The sequence below is a fragment of the Ahaetulla prasina genome, chromosome 3 (assembly GCF_028640845.1).
Source record: "Ahaetulla prasina isolate Xishuangbanna chromosome 3, ASM2864084v1, whole genome shotgun sequence".
NCBI classification, from domain to species: Eukaryota; Metazoa; Chordata; class Lepidosauria; order Squamata; family Colubridae; genus Ahaetulla; species Ahaetulla prasina.
Window position 1 is genome coordinate 46781930 of NC_080541.1, and position 18222 is coordinate 46800151.

An 18222-nucleotide genomic window follows, 5' to 3' on the forward strand; every position below is an offset into this window, starting at 1 on the left:
AAATTCCTTGTGTGTCCAATCACACTTGGCCAATAAAAATTCTATTCTATTCTATTCTATTCTATTCTATTCGATTCGATTCGATTCTGTGGAAGAGTTAGTTTTGCCTACTTCTCATAAACCCTTTCTTTATTTTTCTGTTTTTAAAAGGTCAATTTTGTCTTGGTTTTCCAATAATTGGGTTGTCTCCTTGTGAAATATAAGACTCATGTTATGATTAAGCAAGAATAGGTTATCAAAGCTTAGTCTTCAGTTAAAATAGCCAGGTGGGTTTGATGTAGTTGGTTCATTTCAGCCTTGTAATCATGTCATAAAACAAAGGAATGGAACCCTGTTGAAATGTTGGCACATTGCCAAGTTCATAATGGATCCCCCCCCCACAATTTCTATTTTAATCCAATTTCTGTTTGAAACGATCACTAGCTTCATACAGTAAAATCTATAATACCTCAAAAGCCTTCCTTAGAATGTTCCAAAAGATGATAAGAAATTGTAAATTTTAATGTGATAAGAGGGGAAATGAATTAATGCATGGGAAGTATCTGATACACTTTCTTTAATTTATTTTAGATAATTTTAATTTAGTTTAAATTAAATATTCTTGGTTACATGTTTTTTTTTAAAGCTTTGTATGTCATAACAATTGGAATGGTGGGATGTATGTTAAAGAGAGGAAAAATAAATAGAATTAAAAAAAATCTATATCTTTAACAGTGTAACTACTAATCAAGGGAGTCAAATGTCCATTTCCTTGTTTTATTAGATAGAAGAATTTCGAGGACTGAGGAATCATATAAAAGGAGCGGAACTCCTAGAAGGTTGCGATGGAAATTTAGGAGATAATTTCAGACCAACACAGCCACTTAATGACAGAGTCATAAGGGCTGCTTTCCAGTAGCAGAGACAAATAATTAAAAAAAGAAAAAGAATTAAAATCAAAATATAGGTAAGTGAAAAATGAAAATACTGACTTTTATAAAATATGACGTTTGTACTAACTTCAGCATAATTTCCATTAAAGACATATTCATTTCTTTTGGAGAAGTGGAAATGTATAATATCTGTACATTGTGTTTTGACCAAATTTTTAATATGATAGGAAGTCATTTTTAGAGTCAAAGAATCATAGAGCTGAAAGAGGATATTTATGCCTTAAATCCAATCTTGCACTGTGCAAAAAGTCTTAATATGGGATTCCCTGGCAAATAACAATTTGGCCCCTTTGTTTTAACATATCCAGTGAAAAAGAGCCCATCTCCTCTTTGACTAATTGTTTCCATTTTTGTTAACAAATTGTTCTTACTATTACAATTCCCCCCTAATATTTATATTTCCTAATATTTTTCCAATATTAGGAAAATATTTCCTAATATTTCTTAATATTTTCTTTAATTTAAATCCATTATTCTGTGTTCTGTATTCTGGAATGGCAGAAAATAAACCTTAACCTTTGTTGGATGCTCTTTTCAGACATTTGAGGATGTCATGTCATGTCATGTCATGTCCCAGGACTGGCCAATAGTCTTCTCTTCTCAAATTTCTAATTACTGTTGTTGGTAGCTTTTAGGGCATGTCCTTGTAATGCAGCTTATACAGATAGTTCTTGACTTAGCAACCATCACTTAACAACTGCTGTGTTCACTTAACGATCATGGATTTGCTTATCAGCTATTGTGATCTATCCTAACAATGATGACAAAAAATGGTAAAATCAAATCTGGTCACTTGACTTACGACCGCAATGACTTAAAACGAGAAATCTACTCCCAATTGTGATCATGTTGAGGATTACTTGTAACTACAAATCTAAATGTAATGAATTTTATTGTTTAACAGGATCACATAACATTAACTATCTCAGGGTTTTAAGGTTTGGGGTTTGGAGAAATAAAACAATCCTTAGAGCATGCTTAGCTGAAAGCCAAGAGGTTAAGAAAATTGTTTTATGGTGGCAGGGCTATGAGCTCAATGAATTGCCCTGTGCCCAATTTTATGATGGGCCAAACAGCAGAATCTCAAATTGCAATGATAACAATTAGTCTACAAAATGCTGGTCTTATAAATGGTATAATTCATATAGTTTTTATTTTCATAATGGACAAAATAAAGGGGGTGGCTAAATTATTAAATTCTACAACTATACAATTATTAAATTCGAGCGACTCGAAGCTCCCATGTAACACCTCTCCTGCGCAAGCTGCACTGGCTTCTGGTGGTCTTCCGGGTGCAATTCAAGGTGTTGGTTACTACCTTTAAAGCGCTCCATGGCATAGGACCGGGGTATCTACGGGACCACCTGCTGCCACCAATAGCTTCCCAGCGACCTGTGCGCTCCCATAGGGAGGGCCTCCTTAGGGTGCTGTCAGTCAAACAATGCCGACTGGCGGCGCCCAGGGGGAGGGCCTTCTCTGTAGGGGCTCCTGCCCTCTGGAATGAGCTGCCTCCGGGGTTACGTCAACTCCCCGACCTCCGGACCTTTCGACGCGAACTCAAGACTTTCTTGTTCCATCGCGCAGGGCTGGCCTGAAGTATTTTAAACGTGGGTTTTATTATAGCTTTATTAATGTTTTACTGTTTCGGCCTTTAATTTAATTAGATTTTAAAATGTTTTTAATTTTTGTAATTTCTGTTTTATCTGGCTGTAAACCGCCCTGAGTCCTTCGGGAAAAGGGCGGTATATAAGTTCAATTAAACTAAACTAAACTAAACTAAACTACAAGATCCCTTTCCTTAATCTTGTTTCTTCAGCAGTTCTGGATGCAACAAGATGAGATGGTAGAGTTCCATTGTTGGATCATTTTTTATATTCTGTTCAAAGCAGCTTCAGGATTCCTGGAAATGCATTGGGAGCACAATACTGAGAAAGATGAAAAGTAATGTTTTTCCCACTGCACTATTTTTAAATGTAAATCCTCTCAGTTGTTCCTCTTCGTTTTATTAGGGAATAAATGTTTCCCAGGGTTTCCCCTAATGAGGGAAATAGTGCTGGAAATCAGGAAAACTGCCACATAGGAAAATTTGAAGGAAACGTTTTAAATCTTTTATTCTGGCAAAGTGTCAGTTCAATATGGGATGTTCAATAGTTGGTTTTGAAATAAATAATACAGCTGATTTTGGATTTCCAACATATCATTTAGCTTGTTTTTGAGAAGAAATGAAGGTTACATTGGCTGCAATTTTTAAAATAACTAGCAATTTTAGAAGCTTATAATATAACTGAACATGGAATATATTAATATTCATGGAAGGGGATATTCAGTTAGAATTGTAGAATATAAATGTCAAGTTTTTCATATTATTTTATCCCACACTGGTTCAAATATTTAACCTTATATCAAACTGTATTTAGTGATTTTGCATTATTTTGTATTTTGGATGCACATCACAAACATGCTAGACAAAATTACAGACTAATGGGGTTTCTGCTGTATTTGCCTCTATCTATGGTTGCAAATTAGTCTCAGAATTCATTTGGACATTGCACTAAGTCATAACAAAGCAGTAAAGCTAGTGCATGATATTCAAATCATGCTCTTTGCTTACTTTCCTAGAGGTAGCTAACCACAAATGAATTTGCATCTGTACCTTGCTAACTGGATTGCACAAATCATGAACTCTAACTTATAACTTAAAATATAATTAAATTAAATTAAAAAATAATTGCTACCAACTTGCCTTCCATTGAGGACCTGTATACTACACGAATCAAGAAGAGAGCCGTGAAAATATTTGCAGATCCCTCGCATCCTGGACATAAACTGTTTCAACTCCTACCCTCAAAACGACGCTATAGAGCACTGCACACCAGAACAACTAGACACAAGAACAGTTTTTTCCCGAAGGCCATCACTCTGCTAAACAAATAATTCCCTCAACACTGTCAGACTATTTACTGAATCTGCACTACTATTAATCGTTTCATAGTTCCCATCACCAATCTCTTTCCACTTATGACTGTATGACTATAACTTGTTGCTGGCAATCCTTATGATTTATATTGATATATTGATCATCAATTGTGTTGTAAATGTTGTACCTTGATGAACGTATCTTTTCTTTTATGTACACTGAGAGCATATGCACCAAGACAAATTCCTTGTGTGTCCAATCACACTTGGCCAATAAAATTCTATTCTATTCTATTCTATTCTATAACTTTGGCTTGTTCAAATAGGAATTTTAATTACACAATGAACACAGTGAAAAATACAATAACCATGATATACTATGTTCTTTTTCATCTCCCAGGCCCTTGATTCTGATCTGACCCAGTTGATCTTGTCTGAAGATTTTGTGGTCTTTGGATCTGCCTAAAAGCTACTAAAAAGAGTCACCCTAGAATTCTTTCTGAATAATGGATCACATTGCTGGATACTTTCCTGAAGATACTGAACTGAATTTTCCTGGCAAGGAGTCTGAACTCCCCTTTCAACTGACATATTGACTTAATATGATTTGCTTCAGTTAGAGATGGCGGAAGATGTAATGTGGAGCCATTCATCAATTACACAGCACAAGGATATAATCTTGAAGACTTTCTTTTTATCTAAAGGCTGACAATAGTTTTGAGACTACATTGTCATTTAAGAGCTTACATAATTTTAGGTTTATATTTGAATAAAGGTCTGTGATATTGCCCAAGGTTTTGTGGAGCTCACTTTTTTAAAACCTTGATTCTCATTCTGCTACTTGCTTGGCATCTATAGTTTTCCAACTGCTTCAAGTCAATTCCAATACTCTGCATTGATTGAATGTATATTCACTTGGTGTAGGATTGCTTGTGACTGAGTGTAGTATATATGCACATTAATGTTGTTATATGAAAACTGAATTTAATGGCTTCCTATAAAGGAGTAGTGATTGAATCTATTTCTGTTATGAGCCCTTTTATGTTCTGTCCTAGGAAGCAAAGCACATAACAGTGGAACTGAAGATAATTTGATGTGTCCAGTGACAAATAACAGTGGAATGACTTCATCCTGGGAGTGCTATGAAGATTGCGTTTGTCATATTGTCACAAATTGTCACATAAAGGCACGATGTGAGAAAAATATTTTGTTAGTTTGTTAGTAATTGATGGTTATAGAATGTGTTGTGTTAAATCACTCATTCTTAAAACACTTCAAAGTGTTTTAATACTTAATTCCCTTTCTACCTTCCACCCAAAATAAGATATGTAGGACACTCATATTTATGTTGTGATATGTGATATGGATAAAAGATGAAAAGGGATACTTCAAAGGACTTAAATTTACAGAGTACCTTCTTTTAAATATGTATCTATTTTCATGCTTGCATCATTCTGACACAATATAAATTATTCACAGTAATAACTTATCACAATAACACACAGAGGATTTTGCAGATTGCAGTTACTGAACATGCACTTACACATGAGTGTTTGATATAGCCTATGAAAGAAAGCATACCCATGAAGAATTTATGAGAAAGAATGAAATATTCAATTATTTTGTGTTTGTTTTCTGGATCTAGAATAGTTCTTTCTTCTTTAAAGACTGCCCTGAAAAGAAAGACTAATTTAGCCAAGGGATTTATTCTTTAAGAAAATAATAAAAAGTTGAACTCAGAAACTTCTTGAATAAAGAAGAGTAGAGATTAAGCTAGGGTTCCTGATTAATCCAAAGATTGTCAGAGGAACTGAAAATCTTGTCCAGTAAAGAAATAAACCTGTAAAATAGAACTAAAGACACAAAAGAGCAGGATGGGCAGAAAATTTTCCAGAAATAAATTTGCAGTTAGTCCTGATTTAACAGCCGTAATGGAGACTGGAATTTCCATTGCTAATTGCATTCATAATGTGTGACATTATAAGACTGCATTCCTTAGTGATGGCAATTCCTTAGTGATGGCAATTCTAACTGTCCCTATTGCTATTGTTAAATGAGGATCATGAGTGGTGAAGTGACAAGGCTGAGTGGTTCACAAGCTGGCCAGAAGGTGACTAAGTGGCTGGTATGATCATGTGGGAGGTGGCTGCTGCCAAGTGTGGAAACTCAGGTGATTGCCATGGCACAACAGAAGGAGGGGGGGGAATGTTGCCTGAGACAGGAGTGTGCACAGCTGGGTCACACTTTGTAGCTGGGCTCCGCAGGAGAAAAAGCAGGGAGAGTGGTACTGACTGACAGGAGTGACTTATGACCATTGATTTTGCTTGTAGGAAGCCGGCAGGGAAGGTTGCAAACAATGATCTGGTGACCACAGAACACTGCAACTGTTGTGCGAGCCAGTTGTCAGCAGCCCAAATTGTGATCACATGATGGAGAGAGGTCGACTAGAACTTTGGGGACCAGTCATAAGTACCATTTGTTCAGCACCACCATAACTTTGAGTGGTTGCTGAATGAGTGGTTGTTAATTGAAGCATCAAAAAAGTCACTGTGGAGAACTGCAATGCATTGAGACCAAAGACATTAAATGGAAAGAAATGGAAACTTTTGCAGTGAGGAGTGTTGGTATAACTGAATAAACTTCCCCTCTAACATATTTTATTTGCAATTTGTTTGGGGAGGATTTTTAAAGCAACTTCTGACAACTTCTGGTGTTATCTTGCAAGTCACATTTTTAATATACTGATTCTATGGGGTAGAATAATGGGACAGATTACCATGACAGAAACACCACCTTTTCTTGATATGTATCAATATGTACAAAAGTGGGGAACTTAATTATGCTGCCAGGATTTTCATCATGGATAGTTGTGGACATCAACTCCCAGAATTACCCAGCCAGTATGGAGTTCAGAATCAGAATCAGAATAGAGTTGCAAGGGACCTTGGAGGTCCTCTAATCCAGTATCCTGCTCAAACAGATCATAACATACCATTTCAGACAAGTGACTGTCCAGTCTCCTCTTAAAAATCTACAGTGAAGTATCCACAACAGGGGTGTCAAACTTGTGAGGTGATGTCACGTGATGTATCACAACTTCCCCCACCCCATTTGCTAAACCAGGAGAGGGCGTGGCCAGCACATGACTTATCCAGCCCAAAGGCCATGAGTTTGAGACCCCTGAACCACAACATCTGAAGGCAAGTTATTCCACTGGTTAATTGTCCTCATCCTTAGGAAGTTTCTCCTCAATTCCAGGTTGCTTCTCTCTTTGATTAATTTCCATTCATTGTTTCTTGTCCTGCCCTCTGGTATTTTAGAAAATAAATTGACCTCCTCTTCTTTGTGGCAGCCTCTCAAATACTGGGATACTGCTATCATGTCCCCCCAATTCTTCTTTTCTCTAGACTAGCCAAACCCAAATCCTGTAACCGTTCTTCATATGTTTTTGTCTCCAGGCCTTTAATCATCTTAGTTGCTCTTCTTTGCACTTTTTCCAAAGTCTCAACATCTTTTTATAATGTGGTGACCAAACATGGGTGCAGTATTCTAGGTGTAGTCTTACTAAGGCTTTATAAAGCAGTACTAATATTGCTTTATACGTTGAAATTCAGTTATGAGTTGAAATCCAGATCTCTTAAAGTTGTGAAATTTGAAAAACAGTGCCTTAGACTGTAAGGTAATGACATATTTGAATGCTATTTTACATCAGCCTAGTAGAACTGTATGGTATTTTCTGAAGGTTGATTTAATTTGAAAAAGTTTGGATTACCTTTATAAAACCAACCTTCATATTATTTCAAGGCTTTAAGTGGAGAGACTTCTGAAGACTTGAAGAAGCTTCTTAGATGAGAAGTGAAAACTTTTCAAAGAAAAAAACCCAAGAAAATCCAGCTGCCTTTTGGAAAAAGCTTCTTTGGGTGAACTTATACACTAGTTTGCTCTCTGTCAAATATCCTTTACTTGGTGTATAGATTAACTTTTTTGAACCAGCTGACAATTATATTATTCCTCAGATTTGCTGATATATTTTAGTTAGAGCCTTTACATATTCTTCTTCTGTTGCTTGTCATATTTCTGCAGAAATTATATCTATTGCTGTAGCTTTTTGACTTGGCACTAACTGGAGTGCTGATCTAACTTTATATTTTAGTACCAGAGATCCTTGTAAAAAGGGAATAGCTTAGATATTAATACTTCTGCCATACAGAATTTCAGCATATGCCTTCCATCTTTCTTAGATACTCTTTTAATCAATTATCATCCGTCTACTGCTGTTCTTTTACATACCAATTCAAAACTGGAGCCTCTTTCGGAGTTCAGAGATCTTTGGAAGGCTTTCCTTGTTTTTTCCTGACTCTTTTAATTTTTGATGCCTTTACAGATGTCATTATAATTTTTAACAGCTCTCTGAAATTCTTTGTTAAGTTCTTTTCCTAGATCTTTGTCTTTCTTGGCCTTGGCTTTCTCTTCTAGGCTATTTCCATCATTTAATCTTGGTCTTTGGCAGTCTCTTTTCAAATTCTTCATTAACAACTTCTTTGATTTCTTTCTGGTTTTCTTCTAGTTCTCTTCGATCAATGAGGTTCAGGAATTGCAAGTAATTCTTGGTATTTTTCTTGAAAATGGTGTGTACATGATAAAGAATATATCATGTCCAATTCTAATGTAGCAGATTAACTATGTATCATTCTAAGCCTCATCATCAAATGAAAAAGTGTATAATATGAAAATTGTCAGCTATGAACTAAAGAAGCAAATTTACTAGAATAAGAATACAAAACAAAACAAAAAGCCAACATGCTTTCAAATGTAAAGCAATATGTTAGCTGATGCAGTTATATAACTAAAAAAGAAAATATGACGACTCCCTAAAGTGTTATTTTTATATGTTAATACAATCAGAGATTAATTTTTAAGGAAGACTAAAGGAACATACATTGATGTAATCAATTTTAAATTAGGCCAAGTAATTTGTATTGCTTCATGTTCTACACTACTTTTAATAAAATTCATTTTTTATCAATACTTTACAGGCAAGTTTCATTTCTTTAATACTGGGAATATATTTCTTATATCATTCAGTTTCATTTAGTTTTATTTTGGAAGGAGTACTCAGCTTGAACAAGTATATAATGTTTAAATACAATTATGGACTAATTAGCTACTCAATCACTCTTATATAACACCAGGGACTGGCAAGAAATAATGGAGCTATTGTACACAAGTATATAAGAGAGCTGTGTTAATTAGTTTAGTGCTAGTTGAGGCCCAGAAAGTATATGCATGTCTTAAGAGATTTTAGCAAAAGCCATTATAATTGCAATGCTGCAGCTTAACTTTTTATATTTTGACATGGAACTTGCACACTAGGCCATGTTCTAAATTAAGTGATATGTTTCTGTTTTCTTGTAAATACTTACCATAGTTAATGTTTTCTCAGAACTTTGTTCAGTGCTTTCTGGCATTAAAATTCTTCTACAATCAATAGTCAAATAATGTGCCTTTTACTCACATTAAAAAAGTGATGATTTAAAAAGCATAATCATATAAGTCAGGGGTCTCCAACCTTGGTCCCTCTAAGACTTGTGGAACTCCCAGGGACTCTGGGAGTTGAAGTCCACAAGTCTTAAAAGGACCAAGGTTGGAGACCCCTGATATAAGTGATCAGAAATTTGGAGAATAGGAATTATTACAGAAACTCAGCCATGTCTAGAAGATACAAAGGACAAATATCAGCCCATCCAACTACAGGCATGGTCAAACAGACAGTGAAAACATATGTGTGTTGTCTAATGACAATGAAGCCTTTATAAAGTCTTAATAAAATGTGTGCAGTGTTTTGCTTCACTGGACTACATTCATTTCACCAAATGAAAAACTGGTGAGACTGAAAAACCAGTAATTTGATCAAGAAATCACATCTTTCATGGTAGAGAGAATGGCACTTGTGAGATCTTTTGCAGGAGTTGTTTACTCCGCTTCCTAATAGTCCAAGCTTTAATTTAAAAACTGTTTCAAAAATGGCTGCCCTGAAGAGTTAGTGCCAAAGGGTGTATGTCCATTTTAGAAAACGTTGCTCTTTAGCTAATGACTAATGTGTCAGAGAGGAAAGTAAGTTGGTGCTCTTTGCAGATTTCTTTATCATACTCATCCTATTCGCCCTCTTGCTATCATTTCTGTCAATCTTCTCATCCAATTCATATGAATCTTTTTTATCTAAGTCTTAGATATGTGTACATTTTTTCTGCCGCATGCCACCACTCTATCTTTTTGCTGCTAGTGTTTTTCTTCATTCAATTTCCCTGTTATTGTTCTCCATCCTCATCTTTTTCCTATACTCTACTTCTTTCTGCATGTATTGTTTCACCCTTCTTCATCCTCATCCCACCTTCTCTGCACTTACTTTCCACTCTGTCCTCAGCCATAGAAATTAGTGGTTATTCATAGCCAGTCATAGAATTGGAAGTGGGGGAAGGAAGGTGTAGGGTGGAGGGAGGAGAAGATGTAGATAAGAGAAGGAGAGGAAGGTCTGGAAAGTAGAAGAAGGTAGAAGAGGGAAGAGTGTTAAAAAGGGGGGTGGTGACTGGGCAAGCCTGACTAATTGTATATAACTGTACATTGGATGAGCTGTTTGAAATGATTGTAAAAATAAAACTTTTTTATGAAAAAAAAGAAAGAATTGGAAGTGGGGGACAACCATTCTTTGAACCACATTGTGCTCTTGGGCTGTGTCTTCATGGGACCGCCCTTGATGGCAACTGGAAATTTAGAATTAAGCCCAACTGATTCTTACCAGTAACAATAGACTGCAGAATATTTTTAGGGCTGAAATAAAACTGATCAATAGTTTGTGTTAGGATAAAAAAAATCAAGTATTCAAAGGGAAAGATTAAATACAAGAAATGAATACTAGAACACTAGGATCACATTCAACTTTCACTTACAGAAGTGGCTTAATGATATTAAAATTAAGACAGCCAGTCTACAGACCAACCCCTGCACTGCATTCCTATGGATATTTACTTGGATATCAATAAATACATAAAGTAGATTGGATGTTTTCTCGGTGTGTGTATACAGAATTCCTTATTCCACATATAGTCCCCTTAAGCAAAAACAGTACAAGGAAAAATAATTATTGTTAAAATAGATTGATGTAATCTATAAAGCATAAATTTGACCTAGGAAGTTGCTAAGGAAAACTGGCTGACAATATATTAAAGATAAAGTTTGAGGAATGTGAGGACCTGATGACTCTCAGCATTATTACATGAACTAAATTCATAATCCCCAGTAGAAATCTTGCACAATACTTCAGTTTTTAATCCCAGGCACAGAACTCACTTTTCCAATTTTATATAAAAGATTTCAGTGGTACGAACATATCCATAACAGTTCTATATTCCATTCAAAATGTAGTTGCTTCACTTTTCTGTTCCTCTTCAAAATGGAGACTTGAGATTGCACTTAGAAAGATGGTCTGGAATAAAAATTGCTAGCCAAAGAAGAAATCCTGTAAATTCCCAAATGAAAAGGTTCTGCTACAAAAGTCAGGAATACATGAAAATCTGTTCATACGAGTTCTACCACATTTCCATCTGTAGATTTTCTTCTGACTTACACTGTTGTGAGACAGGGCCATCAGATCTGCCATGCCACAGAAGAATCTATGTTAAACCTTCTATCCTCCTGTCACGAAACTCTTTTCAGTCTTCACTGTCTCCCTGCCTGGACATAAACAGTCTTTCAAACTCACTATGGAATTTCACTAACATAATTGTTCTATTCTCGTCTCGGAGTGGGGGAAGACAATGCTGCCACAGTGCCCTTGAATGAGAAATGGAAACGCTGGAGGCTCCTGCTTTGCTTTCCTCACAAAGCCCGCTTTGTCTGCCTTCAGCTAATTCAGGAATGATAGACAACTGTGACAGTTGGCCTGACCACATGGTCCAGTGAAATTCTGGGAATGAGCTTTATGTTACAAGATGAAAACACATTAAACCGTCCAACATGCTTTCTTAACTTTTTATTGCTCACGAGGCTCTGGTTTTGTCCAGCACTCCTGTGTTATGGCCTATACTTTTCAGCATGTCTGATAGAAAAATAATGAACAGCAGCAGGTATATCAGATGTATCAGCTACTTTTTTGAATAGCAGTTTTGAATGTTCAAATCACCTCTATTTCTCCAGAGCATGTAAATAAAAATATGGCTCATTAATAGATTATGAAGAAAAGTTATTATTTTTACAAATAAAAAGAGTCTACTTTACCAAAAGGTAGACATGTTCTGATGAAATATCTAGAAGACAAATATCCTATTTCAATTAATTTTGAGTATATAGTACGTATATACTCAATATATGTGTATATATGCTGAATATATGTGTCAAAATATATTGCCTATTCATACTTTTCCTCCACGAATAGAATCAACATTATTTTCAGAGATGTTCACCCAGAAAACTACAACTCTTATTCTATGAATGGAAATTTGTTCTTGGAATGGAACAAAAATGTAATATCCAACTCATCAAAATGGCTTGATTTTTACATTAGTATTGGATCCACAGCAGTTTGGGAAGATTCAAAATTTTGTTTAAACACAGAAACCACTACATATAAAGTCAGATTGTTTATTCATTGCAGTACTCATTTAAACGCCGCTTCCCAAACTTGGGTAAATTGCCCAAAATTGGGTAAAAGCATTTTTTCTTATGGTAACCATTATCTGATCACAGCAGGGACCTATAAATAAGGACAAAACTGAGTAGTGAAGTGAATGAAGAAAAAGGTTCGGAAAGCATTGCCTTAAGGCTTTTTCCTGGCAATTGCTGTTACCCAGTATTGTGAACCTAAAAACCTAGTAGTTGACCCTTTGGATTTCTGTAACTGTTCTTGCAAAACTCAAAAGAGAGGACTTTACAATTTAAGCTTTATCTCATTATAATTTTCCTATATCAGGAGCTAGAAAAAAATTGCACAGGTATCTTTCCCCATATTACCATAAATTAACAGTCCAATCTTATGAGGCTAAAGCCGATGTTGTTGTGGCTGCCATTTTTAGAAATGTGTGATCCAGAAACCATGGCTTGTACAAAAGACATACATCACAACCAAAGCAACTCAAGAACTTGGTTAGAATGTCATTGTCACTCTATAAGTCTTTCCTTCCCCATTAGTCATCTTTTCTTCTCTTTATTTTAGCAGTATATTTATCATGAAAGCTGGGCCCTCTATCATCATTGCTACACTACTCTATTGTAAAATATGATTGAGACATAGACCATCTCTACTGAGAAGCAAGATTAATGAGAAAGAAAATGATGTATAAAGCCAAAAAATCTAGATAAAGTCATCAATCTGTTTTTTTTAAGGGAATTCTTAAGGGAATTTACATAGAAAAAAAGGACCCATTACTCGTTTCATCTCAGTATGCTTTCAATAACTCGAGAACTTTGTTGGGCTAAATGCAGTATTCAAATCAAGTCTGCATTATATTCCCCCCACCCCAGTTTCTATAGTTATTATAAACTATAATTTAAAACATTTAAAAAAATCTGTCCCCGTATAAATGCAAACAATATAATGAAGGTTACTTAAGGGTTACACAGTGTCAAGGACAGAATGAAGGCTAAGTCCCTGCTGGTTGGGGTTATTTGGTTATACATTGTTTTGGGAACCATCATGATTCTGTTTCTGTTTTTCAAGAATTTTAATTGAAAGTTGCCCAGAGTCGTTGGAGTTATGCAACCTATACATTGTTTAAATATAGATAAAATTGGGTGGGGGTGATCAAGGGTGGGTGTGGTTCATTTGATTTTCTGGGAAGTACATTGGACTATTTCCTCAGGATACTCCCTGTAATTGCAATTGCAGTTTGATTTCTTTCTTTCTTTTTTCTTGGGCAGATCCATTCCTAGGTAAGCCTGGCTTGCAAATACCCTCTTCTTTTCTTATCAGCAGAGACAGTACCAGCATTTAAGCCTCAAATTTATTTATTTATTTTTCAAATTAGAAGCATTTTTTTAAAAATAAAGAGATGAATGGGCACTAAGGGAGAGTCTGCAGCTCCACTGAGGCTCCCCGGGCTTAATGGATGACCTTAGGGAAGTTGCTGTGGTCATTTTTAAGTAAACATCCCATTTTAAAAAATACATAAAATCAGGTTTGATAGATTTATCGCAAACTTGAAGAATCTTTGCTCACTTATTTATACGCAGAAGAAAATTAAATGAACACTTATTTTATAGTTTTTTAAAAAATCTGTTATTTTAAATGAATTCTAGTATCCTGAAAAGTTTTTATTTGGCGATTGGGATATGAACGCACTGTCTGGGCCACATTAAACCGGACTAACTATGCCCCTGATTCAGGGGGAAAGATTCATAGTTATCCTGGGGCTCTTTGTGGTTGCACATGACAAATTCAGCTCCAGAGCTGGACCAAAGTGCTCAGGGATCATGCTTCGGTAACATTTAATGATAGAAATAGTGAATTTGAAGTTTTCTCCCCTTTTAGGAATCTCAATATCTTTAAAATGCTGAAGGATAGAGCTACCACCCTTTTCCCAGTTTGCTTTATAGCTTTGGAGATTACAGTAATAACAGAAACTTCAGTAAACACAGGAAAAGAGCACAGGAAAGGAAATAAATGGTTTCTTTAAAAGGGAGACATTACGTCATTTGCTCAGCAACTCATTCCCCCTTTCAAAGCCAAGATACTATAGGCAGTCCTAGATAAGAAACTTGTTTTATTTGGAGAACAAATACTGTATAACTCAGATTCTAGAAGAAAATTGGCTATGCTGTTGCTTGTGCCTGGTCCATTGATCTATGACAACCTTTTTTAACCTGTTGTTTTCTAGGTTTATTGCCCGTGGAGCTCCTCTTATTTAGAGTAGGCATGCCTTGTCCTTTTGGTATAAAAATTTGGAAGGCGAAGTAGGCGAAGAGAAGCATAATTATCTATTTGGGTGCAAGGAATTCTAGAGAATTCCCCCTATATTTGACTCATTATTGTTTGCCTATCGTAAGAACTGCTCTATATATGATGGACTTTCTTGTGTGCTTTATCTTAGTTTGGTGCATCTGCAGGAAAGGAATACTCATGTGCAAATGCTGTTTGTTGATTTTAGTTTGGTGTTCAACACAATCATTCCTTAGCATTTGGTGATAAAAACTGGGCCTATTAGGTTTTAATACTGCTTTATGTAATTGGATACTGGATTTCCTTATTGATAGGCCCCAGTTTGGAAGAACAGTTTCCAACTCCATCTCCTTGAATACAGGTTTCCCCATAGGGCTGTGTCTTGAGTCTACTACTGTTCACCTTGATGACCCACAACTGCTGTGCCAAATCTGCTATGAATCATATTGTGAAGTATGCGGATGACACGGCAGTGGTGGGTCTTATCTAGGACAACAATGAACATGCTTATAGGGAAGAGGTGAAGGCTCTGGTGGACTGGTGCAATAAAAGTAACCTGGTTCTAAATGTTAATAAAACAAAGGAGATCATTGTATATTTTAGAAAGAGCCAGCATAGTCATACTCCACTCAGTATCAAGAATGCAGCTGTAGAGGTGATCAACAGTATTAAGTATCTGGGGGTGCAGATAACTAACAATCTGAACTGGTCTTTACGACACGTCATCCTTAATGAAGAATACAAATCAGCTTCTGCATTTCCTGTGTTGGATGAGAAGAGCACATCTTTCTCCTTCTTTCCTGGCCACTTTTTACAGATGCACAATTGAGAGTGTTTTAACAAACTGCATCAATGTTTGGTTTGGTGGCAGTGGTGGCTCAGATAGAAAGCCCATATAGAGAGTGGTAAGGACAGCCAAGATTATAGGAAGCTCTGCTTATAAGCACTATGAGCTCAAAGCATTTTTAGAGACCCCACACATCCATTTTACAGTCTGTTTCTGTTGCTCCCCTCTGGGAGGAGATTTTAAAGAATCTGGACTACCAGATACTTTAACAGCTTTGTTCCCTATGCCATCCATCTGGTAAACTTGCAAGACTCGTTTTTCTTGCCATGGATATGCATATATCCGAACTAGACTGTATTGTTTCTCTGTGTCATATAATATTTATAGATATATGCATAATTCTGTATTTATTTATTTTATTTATTTATTTATTTATTTATTTATTTATTTATTTATTTATTTACATTTATATCCCGCCCTTCTCCGAAGACTCGGAGTCACATTTATGTAGTGTATATTGGAGGTGGTGACCCTTTGAGAGCTGTATGCAATGAAATTTCATTTTAATGTATGCCAATTAGTCAGGGGTGAAATCTAAAAATTTTCCCTACCGGTTTTGTGGGTGTGGCTTTATTGGTGGGTGTGGCTTGGTGGTCAGATGGCTGGGTGGGCTTGGCCAATAACAATAAATAATAAAAAAAATAAACGAAGTATAAAAAAACAATAAGAGGTACCAAAAACCAACTTTCACACTTTACACACACACACCACAACACAACTCACACACACACACACACACACACACACACACACAATACCACATACAGCTTTCTGAGATTTTGTGTGTTTGTGTAGTTAGAGTGAAACACTACAGAAACACACCAAATCTGCACAAATATTTTATTTTATTATTAAGGTTTGTGGACTTCAATTCCCAGAATTCCTCAGTTAGGAAAGCCAGTTAGCATTAATCATTCAGTGATGAAATAGATTAGCTAAATTTAGATTAGTTCTGTCCGGTGCTGAAAGCGAAACTGGGACTTTCCGGCTGCGAAAAAAGCCATGAGGTCAATCAGTAATCAGGTAGGTGTCTTAGACTCTTTTAAAAGGAGTTTTTCTGCATGTTTTCTACAGAAAACATGTTTTTTAAGGTTCTGCTGATGAGGAACTCAGGCGAGATCCCCAGAGTAGCCTTTAATATTTTTTTTTAAGTTTAAAGGCTCTGCCGATCTCACCTGAGGGGCGGGATATCCTCAAAGGCTTTTTTTTACTTTTAAAGGCATGCTGAAGCAAAACATTCTTTTAAAAGTAAAAAAAAACCCTCTGCTGATGGTACGGCTCAGCAGAGGCAGGGGGGCGGGGCAGGGATTTTTGCTACCGGTCCTCCGAACCAGCAGCCGCCATCGCTACCGGATCGCATGAGCCGGTCCGATCCGGGAGCATTTCACCCCTTCTAACGATATTATTTTATGTTCTATGTTCTCTATGCTTCTGCTTGTGTTCAGGATACACATTTATTCTGCATTAGCACTCCATAGAGTACTGTTCTTTGAGGAGAAAATTTTTCAAATACTGTATAATAGAAACTACTTGAAAGGGAAGGTTAAAAATCTTCCTAAGCAAATATGGCAATTGTTTTGTACTGTTTTGGAATCTTGTTTGTCATGAACTACTCAGTTCTTTCAACATTTTTGCCACTTTCTCTGGACTGACATCCAAATATTTTGCCTTGTAGCTCCCTGAATTCTATGAGTAAAGGACATTGTAGTCCCTAAGTACCTAAAGGATAGCAGGAACAATGTCTTGTGGATGTTCACAACTATGGAAGAGAGTTGAAGAGGAAAAAGGCCAAGGAAGCTGAATAATATAAATCCTTTGTCTAGATCAGGGGTATCAAACTGGCGGCCTATGAGCTGGATGCATCACATGCAGGCCAAGAATGGGAAAAACTAATGAGATGCATCACATGCAGCTCCATAAATGGGAAAAACGTTGCAAAACATTTTGCCATGTCATGTTGATGGCAACATGACGTGGCAAGTTTGACACTCATGATCTAGATAATGTGGAACTCTTTATTTTTCTTTTAGAAGTGGGAGAAATAACAAAGCATAATGTAGTCTATTACAAGTTACAATAGCTTTAAGAATAATTTTTGATGATACTTTCTATGCAACTCTGAAGTTCCACAAGTGTATGTTTGTAAAAGATATTTCTTTAGTTTTCTTTTCCTACATCTAATTATTCATGCCAAATTTTAAATGAATCAACTTCCAGCTGATAAACTACTTCAAATTCACAGGAATTCTAACTCCACCCCAGCTGAAACAAAGAGATTAATGATTAGTTCCTGATTCTGTTTGGCAACTTTCATTTATGGAGCCCAAGAGACTAATCAGAGTTTAACAGGAGGTCACAAAACAATACATTTAATTACATGAACAATTAACTATAGTTATAATTAACTGCATGAAAAATTGTGCATATCTGTCAGTGTTATTATACAACATGAGTGATGCATTGATTGAGTGAGCCAATGCTGGGTTTGGATGTGAAGACTGAAAGACGTGGGAATCTTTCTATTTGTTCCTTGGACATTTTTAAAACTGCCTTTGCAAGTGTAACGTATCAGAGGAAGAATATTTATGCCAGATAAG

The 18222-nt window shown here is 36.0% G+C and overlaps 1 protein-coding gene across 3 annotated transcripts in view; it reads left to right on the forward strand.

Annotated features, from left to right (window-relative positions):
- The window catches only part of CA8 (carbonic anhydrase 8), a 49905-nt gene extending 41069 nt beyond the window's left edge, over positions 1-8836 (forward strand). For all 3 annotated transcript variants that reach the window (XR_009154585.1, XM_058178282.1, XM_058178283.1), the window contains 2 exons: positions 764-946; positions 4249-8836. Coding sequence is in view for 2 of the 3 variants with exons in the window: in XM_058178282.1 (XP_058034265.1) it covers positions 764-898 (135 nt within the window). In the remaining variant the exon portion in view is untranslated. The remainder of the gene's footprint in view (positions 1-763; positions 947-4248) is intronic.
- Positions 8837-18222: the final 9386 nt, after the last annotated feature.